Source organism: Arachis duranensis, chromosome 1 (genome assembly GCF_000817695.3).
Source record: "Arachis duranensis cultivar V14167 chromosome 1, aradu.V14167.gnm2.J7QH, whole genome shotgun sequence".
Taxonomy (NCBI): Eukaryota; Viridiplantae; Streptophyta; class Magnoliopsida; order Fabales; family Fabaceae; genus Arachis; species Arachis duranensis.
In genome coordinates this window covers 20,202,297-20,211,065 of record NC_029772.3, presented here as the reverse complement: position 1 = coordinate 20,211,065, position 8,769 = coordinate 20,202,297, and the positions used below count along the sequence as shown (strand labels likewise).

Sequence of the window (8,769 nt, the reverse complement as noted above, 5' to 3'; positions counted from 1 at the left end):
TAATTGAAAATGAATACATTCAAGTGAGAATAATTGAAAAATATAATATGATTTGTTAGTATAATTGATAGTAGGATAACATTGAATCACTTTTATAAACGTTAGGGATACAAATAGGACGATTTAAACATTAGGGACACAAATAGGACTTACCCCAAACGTTGAGGACAAAAACGATACTTTACTCTAACCAAAGTCAACAATGTTTTCGAAGAATTAAAGTTTGATTATTGCCTCAAATCTAGCTTAAGATTAAACGGTACAAGATGCTTAAAGAAGAATATAAGCAATGCCAATGATAAAAGTTCAGAAAGGATCCATATGCATGCAAGTGATCTATTTCTTTTAGGCCATCTCGACTAAGAGAACAGTCTATTTTTATGACAACTGTATTCTGCAGAACTAACGTATTGCGTGTCATATCCAGAAATTGCTCATGGCATAAATAAACTCAAGCTTAATCAAAGGAATGCAAAACAAAGGAAGATATTGAAAATTATGCGATGCATCAAAAACAAATTCAAAATTTGATCGAAGGGTAAATGATTTATGAAGAAGTGTACAAAAAATAATAAAGATGGATAATCAAATCTGGTTTCGAAAAGAATTAAAAAAAGAGACGGAAGAGATGAAAAATAAATGAATAAACGGTGCACCTATCACGTGGCACAATAAGAGTACATGTTTTAGTGCAAACTAATCAAGAAAGAACCTCTAACGTCTTTAAAGACTTGAGAATCATTACTATAAGAAACCAAGTTCAAAGCCAAATCAAAGAACACATGGTTCATAAAGAGGAATATGAGTAATATCAAGGATGAATGTTCCAAATATATTAAATGAATAGTTAGGATTACAATCGAGCAGAGATATACAAAAGCGATAAAGAATGGTTGAAATATAGTCAAATTATATTCCAAAATAAAATCTGAAACAAGAAACACCAGTGCAAATGATAAAAGAGGAAAATGGAGTACTAAGTTAAGCGGCATGAACAAAGATCATACTTCGAAATAGGATAAACCCTCAAAAGTAACCTCTAACATCCCCAAAATCTCGTGATTCGTGTTACCTATTGCTTCTACTTCATCTATGATAATCCATTAGTGTTTCCATATATATGAATCATTAGTATTAAGTTGGCCAGACCTAATACCATGAGAGATGCAACGATCGACTAACAACATTAATCAATAGACAATCATGCATCTAAAACTCAAATTCTTGTCACTAAGACAAGCCCTATTGCATGACAGACACTCAGAGTATGCAGTGAAGCATTGTCAGTACATTCCTAAGGCTCTAACAGGAACGAACTGCTCTGATACCATAATGTAACACCATAACTTTTAGCACCTCATGATCGTACCAAAAGCTCATGCGTTACTTACCTCTAAACCTTTTTATTCTATACTATCTTTATTTAATATTGAGCATTATTTGCGAATACGAACCAAAACTTTAATTAAGATAACGAAATAGCTTTTACTTTTAATTACTTAATCACAAAGATATATACATCCACATAGCATTATATACATAGATTTAATCAAAGATCCTCAACTACAAGTCCTAATACTCTAAAAATCAAAAACAATAAAAGATGAGGGGAAAATAAAATCTAACAACTCAACTCGTAAACATAATCTTCTACGTTCTCGTAGCACTGCGCTAAACCTTTGCACCTGTAGCCAAAAATGGGTGAAAATAAGGGGTAAGAACGGGAGAGTTCTTAGTAGGGTCGAGTTAGAAGTTAAGTTCGTTTCATTATGTTCTTAGTCAATAACAACAGTCAACAAAGTATAATCCAACTCAGCAATTATAGAACATAGAATCCAATCACAAGAACACACAATCATAAAAAATACAATCACAAACAAATATGCACAAATATGTATGATGCATGTCTAGTCCTATACAGGACATGAGCTCATGTGTCGGTTTGTTTCCGATTCCCGACACTGGTACAGAGATAAGCGTTTCGTACCGCCGTCCTTATCTCAGCCAACGTCCTCTCTATGAGCGTTACGCATCACCATCCTCATGGGAGAATCTTCCTTTCAGTCTCCAATAAGCGTTATGCTCGCCGTCCTCACTTAGTCATCCCTATAGTATCAAGTGAGCGTTACGCATAACTGTCCTCACTAGATTGGCACTAAGGCCCAACATCACTCAATTTCTTTTCAATCTTCGTTCTCTACTCTACTGCGGTAGAGATCCCTTTAATTAATACCTTCTTTTCTATCTTCTCTACTGTGGCAGATGTTCATTAAAATTCTTTCAGTCACTGCTTCTGTTCTTCTGTCGCAAAGATCCTTTTACTTGATACATCCTTCTCGTCACTACTCTCTGCTCTTCTGTGGCAGAGATCTTTTTACTTAATACATCATTCTCTTTTTGTTCTTTTTCTTTTCTTTTCTTTCTCATCTTTCTCTTTTATTTTCTTACTTCTTTTCTTTCTCTCTTGTTTTCTTCAATCTTTTAATTCTTTATCATAATTCAACTTCACATTCTTCCCTCGCCTTTTTCTAATGTCTTATGAAAAAAAAAATCATAAAATTCTTAAATCAACTGCGTCCTCTAAAGCTTTTAAGAGTTCTTCTTTGCTCTTTTCTAACTTAAATATTCTTAATAAAATGATAACAATAATATAAATAAGATAATTTAAATGGTAAATAAATAATATTTATAGCTTTTCTTAAAAAAACTTAGTTTCGTAAAGATTTTATTCTTAAACTCTTATTATCTACGTTTTAAACTTAAAATTTTTAAATATTTTATTTTTAACTCAATATTTTTATAAAATTATATTTGAAACTTCACTTATCTCAATATTTATAAAAGCAATCCTAAACTTTTACAAAATACCTATTTTTACCTCTGTACTTTATTTATTATCCAAAATACCAAAAAACTTACATAATTACAAATTAAACCTCGATTTTTATATATAAACACAATGTTACCCTTCAAAAATAAAATTTAAATACTAATCTTTCTTTTGTATCAAAACCAAAACTCTTAACCTTTTTCTCTTAAAATATTACTTGTGCTTTAATCCGTTCTCGAGTTTTTTTATTACTGATTCTTCGTAACTTTAAATCTTTTCTCTCGGCCATCAAATCTTACCAGATTTATCTAAAAATACCACACCACAACAGTTTCAAATTCACCAAAACACCCCAGGTGACTGTTCATACATAGCCGACCCAAAATCTCTAGCAAACATCAATAATTCAACATAAACTTAATCAAACACAAACAGTAATCAATCACACCAGTATTCACTCATCCAATTTATATTTAATTATTATAAAATTACCAAATCCTACCTCTGTACTGAAATCACAATAATAAAAACTCTAGAGAAGCTTTCTGACCGAGCTGCTGAAGAAAAAAACGTCAGAAATCGTCTGGCTTCCTAGAACTCTAATTGGCCGAACTCAAAGGGAAGAGGAGCTACGTCACCGTCATATTTTACCTGACAAAAGTAACGGAAATGTGTAGAGGAGGAGGATACAAACACTTTTACCAGATTAGATTTTTTATTAGAGTTACGAATCTCAAGAAATCAAGCTCTGAAGGATTGAGATTCGTTTTCTTTCTTTCTCTCTCACGGTTGTCTTTTCTTTTTCTCACCCAAATGAACATTTGCATGGCTATTTTTATGATTAATGATGAAGAATTATTGGTTAGGTGACACATGTGGGGTTGGATGTCACATTGTAAGGCTGTTGAGTCAACAATTCAAGTTATAAATATCCTAAACGGATAATTATGAAAGTTGAATATATTAACACACAAGTAATAATATATATGAGTTACTAATATAAATGACATTAGCAACATAACAATAACAGATATACGGTAAAGTATTAGCAAAGCTATGTTTTTCGAGAAGTACCGATATTTACTCATATCGGCGGATATCGAACTCAATAATAATATTATTTACTAGACTTTATTTTTATTATTTATAAATTACTAAAATTATAGTTTTAATTATGCAAAATATTTTAACATAATAAAAAATATATAGATAAGAATCTGAATTTCATTGAACTCAAATAGTTATAAAATTAATTTAATTGCTTTTAATAAAGTTATTTCTAAAAATAAGAAACTCTAATTTATGAAATGAATTATAACTTATTTATATTTATATTTTTAAAATTGTGGGTCGTTTCAAAGAATGGTCTTCTTAGGATGATTGAGGCATCCTCGTCTTCTTCTATGTCAAAAATGATAAAACCGGAGGGAAAGATGAATTTTTAGACCTTGACCAATGTATTTTTCACTATCCCATGTGAAAATTTTATTGATTGATCAACTAATTGTAATGAGATTTTGGTCGGTTTTATCTCCTCAATATATAGCCTTTTCACCATAGATAGAGGCATCAGATTGATGCTAGCTCCTAAATCACAAAGAGCCTTGCCAATGGTGATGTCTCTAATAGTGTACGGGATCGAAAAGCTACTTAGATTCTTCAACTTTTATGATAATTTTTTTTGAATGATGACACTACATTTCTTGGTGAAATTACTTTCTCATCTTCTTGAAAGAATCTTTTTTTAGACAACAGCTCTTTCATAAATTTGGCATAGAGATGCATTTATTCAAAGGTGTCAGCAAACAAAATGTTGAGTTGTAATTTTTTGAAGGGCTCTAAAAATTTTAAAAAGTTATTCTCTTTATCTTGCTTCTTAAGCTTCTGAAGGTATGAGATTATTGATTCATAGATTTTTATTTTTTTTTCTTTTTTTGAATTCTGTTGGTGTAAGAGCTTCCTCTAAGTTCTCTTCCCTCTGTTCTTTTGGAGGATCTTTGATTGGCTTCTTGTTCTCCTTGGGAAACCCTTTATTATAATCAATGTTCCACTTCATAAGGAGATGACTTTACTGAGGAGGTTTGTGTGACTGCCCTAATTTGCCTGTGGAACAGCGGTTCTTTAGCAAATTTGGCGGTTTTAAATGGCAGTATCTCATTATCTGCTTCACTAATATAAAAAGTTAAAAATCTAACTCTTATATTTTACTAATAAACATTGTGCTAATGAATCTATGGAAACTCCATCACAATGTGAGAACCATCGCAGTGTGAGATCTACGATCTCATCCACGGTACTCTCTTTTGGCGACTGGCGGCAATCTCCTCCATCAACGTTTTTCTTCCAGCTGCGATCTCCTCCATCAAATTTTCCTGCTCCACTGTGTTGTGCTCTGTGAAGCTTCTCCTTCTTCATCTTGGTTGAACTAGGTTTATATACAAATCCACATTCTCCTCTTTTGATTACTCATATTTTGTATTTGCTAATTGTTACTACTTCTATTTCTTTAATGCTAGGTTTTGATTTTCTCTTTGTTAGTAGAAATTGAGGGTAAGGTTTCATGAAATTCCTTCAATTTTTTTCTTACATGCATGTATACAAATTTGCATTGGCTTTGCGGTTTTGATTTGTAGATATGCTCTCGGTTGATGCTTTACTGATTTACATAGCACATGTTTGATGAATTGCTTCAATGAATTAAGAGCAGTTATTTTCAGGTCATAAGAAAGACAGTCGGGTTTCAGAAGCAACTCGAATAGCTGTCCAAGAAGAAGCGGAAAGGCTGATTTTGCAGAAAATTCCACTCCAGAAAAAATTGTTTGAGATTAGTAAGTGTCCTTTTCATGTGTTATCTCCATCTATTTTAATTTTTCCTTTTGAGCTTATATGGATACAAACTAGCCACACCAGGCCTTACAAACAGTTGTTTTGTGTTATTACTGTCAGTGTTTAAGTATGGCTTGAAGGGTGTGAGTGATGATGTGGAGAGATGCTTGTCACTGGTGAGATTCAACTAAGATTTCAATTTTCATAACAGTAGGTTTGCATGTAATCTTACTTATTCAAACTGACTTTTCAGTGTGTGGAGGAAAGAATGCGTGGACTGATAAGTAACCAAATTAGAATGTCAAAACAGGTTAGTTGTTCTCTACCTGCTTGCAGGAATATTCTCTCATAACTCAATAAAATTTCTAATATTCTCTGATAACTCAAAAAAATTTCTTACTTTCAAGAATTTTCCTACTAGCGGGTTAATTTTGAGAAGACAAGACATCAGACTGTTGTCACCTCAAATGTTTAGCCGCAAATCATGATAATAAATAGGAAAGTAAGAGAGGAGTGGGAGAAAAGACAGGCAGAACCAGAGAAGCTTCGGAAACAAATGACGTGAGTATTTTGCACTTATCGGCATTTGAAAGTTGTGCCTATTTCTTAATTTCAGTCCATTTTAAAATATAGGTTGATGGTAATGCATGAGTTGATGGTGACAAGGACAAGGATGAGGGTTGTAATAAATCATCAAAAGTTTTTTATCCCATTCTTATATCTTTCCATTATCTACATGGAAACTCTTTTCATTAATATTTAGTAAGCTGCATGTGAACAAGGAAGAGGATGACAAGATGAGGACAAATGCAGCAAATGTTGCTGCTAGTGCTACTGTTGGGGGAGACGACATGCTCTCAAAATGGCAACTTATGACTGAGCAAGCCAGGCAGAAACGTGAAGGCACGGACACATCATCTGGTTCTCAACCAGCTAAAGATGTAAGTCGCAAATCTTCAGCATTTGGCAAAAGTATTAAGGATAATCACGAAGGAGACAAAAAAGGTTCTACTAATTTTGCAACTTCAGGTGAGTTTTCTTTTAAGCCATTTTTTTTTGTCATTTAAGTTGTCAAATAATTCAACTGCAAGATGGATGTAAACTTTAGATATAGTATTCAGTATTCACTAGAAAGGGAATTGGTGGGTTATTCCGCCAATTGCTTAGCTTTCTGTCCTACTTGCACTTCTAGGTTTCTTATAGAAGCTTTTTTATTTTGGAAGTTGTCCTTAATTCTTATATGAAAGCCTCAGTTTGTTGTATGAATGAGTTAACCGTGAGCTAAAGAGGTGCTTTTGGCTGATTGGCTTGCTAATATGGTTTGTTGAAATTTCTTTGTCCTTGGTTACTCCAGCCAAAGTTGGGATGGTTCTTCCAGCCAATATTATAAGTTTTTAAAAAGGGATTGTTTTCCACCCTTGAGGAATGTCCCATGAAATCACTTGTTCATTGAATGCATCACACCTTTCACTTGGATGTTCTCCTCCACACATATCACATGAAGCTTGACTTCTGATGGCTGCCACTTGATTATGTCCAAGTTGTTTTGTGAGTGAATTTATTCGCCTGGACATTATCTCATTCTGTGCTTGAATGGTGTCTATGGTATCCAGTGCCATCACACTCTTTTTTGTAGCCTTTTTAAATGAGTACATGAAATTGTTGGCTGCTACCATTTCTATCAATTTCAATGTTTCTTCAGGTATTTTTTTTGCAGAGAACTCCCAAGCTGATGAGTCAATCATCGTTCTTGAGGTTTGAGAAACACCATCATAAAAAGTTTGGATTTAAAGTCATTCGAAGAAAGCATGATGTGGACATCTTCTAAACATCTCCTTGTACCTCTCCTAAATTTCATAGAATGACTTACCCTCTTTTTGGGAGAATGAGTTGATGTCATTCCTTAATCGGGCCAGCTTTTGGGGTGAAAAGTATTTAGTTAGGAATTTGCTGACTATATCCTCTCATGAAGTGATGCTACTCAAGGATTACGATTGGAGCCATTGTGTGACTCTGTTCATCAAAGTGAAGGGAAATAATCTCAGCCGGATAGCTTTCGGACTAACTCCATTACTTTTCAGAAAGTTTGTTATGTGGATATTCGGATCTTCTTGAGGCCTACCTCCAAATTGGTCCCTCTATACTAATTAGATGAGTGAAGGCTTTAGGTCAAAGATATTTGCTTGAACTGTGGGCCTTACTATGTTATCTTCATAGCTGTAAGAGGTGGGTGTGTTGTAATCTCCAAGGGTTCTTTTTGCACTGTTTTGATCATCTGCCATTCTTTTTTCTTTCTGTCTCCTGGCTCTTGCTTTCTTTCTTAATTGAAATAGAGTTAACTCTATCTAATGATAGTACTGGAGATGAAATGTGAAATCTCTTCCTTCTTGCATGTAAGATATAATAAAATAAGATTAAATGCACCTTGCGGAATAAAAAAATTATAGAAAAAGAAATTTAAACTGATTAAGAAAATATAAAAAAAAAGAAATAAAATAAGATATAATTTTAAACAAAAATTAGACAAACTAAAGAAGGTAAAAGAAACGAAAAAGAAAATTGAAGAAAAGAGAAAATAAAAAAGAAGATAAAATAAAAAAGAAGAAGGTAGAATAGAATAAAAAATTAAAGAAACTAATGTAAATAAAAGAAAATAACGTAAATAAAATAAACATATGTAAATCAGAAGAATGAATGGAAGTAAGAAAGGAGACAAAAGGCATGAAAAAGAAAGCAAGAACAAAGAAAATAAAAAGAAAGAAGAAAAAGAACGTGAAAGAAAAAACAAAGAAAACAAAGAAACTAACAAGTGAACTAAAGAAAAGTACGTAAACAAGATCTAAGTTAGGATTTAATTTGACGTTTTATTGTCAATCCCAATTAATTTTCGTCAATTGTATCAAAAATTTGATGAACAAAAATTAAAAATCACGGATATCAGCAAGTGCGTCAGATCGTTTAAATAATACTGCGGTAAGTAGATATCGTTCCCACGAGAATTAAAGGATTGAGTAAGAAAATATCAAATTAAGTACCCAATTTGATTAAACGAATCTAAATTGAAGAGGGCAAGATTGTGTTTTATTGAGAGTTTGAAAACTTTGAATGCTTGA

General features: G+C 32.7%; 1 protein-coding gene across 6 annotated transcripts; it reads left to right on the top strand.

Annotated features, from left to right (window-relative positions):
- Positions 1-4,906: 4,906 nt before the first annotated feature.
- LOC107481070 (transcription initiation factor TFIID subunit 4b) lies at positions 4,907-7,930 on the top strand. 6 transcript variants are annotated; one of them, XR_008005676.1, is made up of 7 exons: positions 4,907-5,259; positions 5,548-5,658; positions 5,777-5,832; positions 5,910-5,966; positions 6,064-6,217; positions 6,439-6,685; positions 7,359-7,930. XR_008005676.1 is itself a non-coding variant. In XM_016101304.3 (7 exons), the coding sequence occupies exons 5-7, from the start codon at positions 6,141-6,143 to the stop codon at positions 7,415-7,417; spliced, it is 402 nt and encodes a 133-aa protein (XP_015956790.1). In that variant the 5' UTR covers positions 4,907-5,259; positions 5,548-5,658; positions 5,777-5,832; positions 5,910-5,966; positions 6,078-6,140; the 3' UTR covers positions 7,418-7,930. The 6 variants fall into 6 exon arrangements, 4 of the variants coding, with proteins under 4 accessions (XP_015956790.1, XP_052112832.1, XP_052112830.1 ...); XR_008005666.1 differs by having other exon boundaries at positions 6,290-6,685; XM_016101304.3 differs by having other exon boundaries at positions 6,078-6,217; positions 6,420-6,685.
- The last annotated feature ends 839 nt before the right edge of the window (positions 7,931-8,769 follow it).

Bases quoted from the DNA above. Each gene is read 5' to 3' on its own strand.
- LOC107481070 (XM_016101304.3), top strand. From the start codon at position 6,141: ATGATAATAAATAGGAAAGTAAGAGAGGAGTGGGAGAAAAGACAGGCA. The intron at 6,218-6,419 runs GTGAGTATTTTG...ATTAATATTTAG, and splicing joins AAGCTTCGGAAACAAATGAC to TAAGCTGCATGTGAACAAGG. The intron at 6,686-7,358 runs GTGAGTTTTCTT...ATGTTTCTTCAG, and splicing joins TACTAATTTTGCAACTTCAG to GTATTTTTTTTGCAGAGAAC.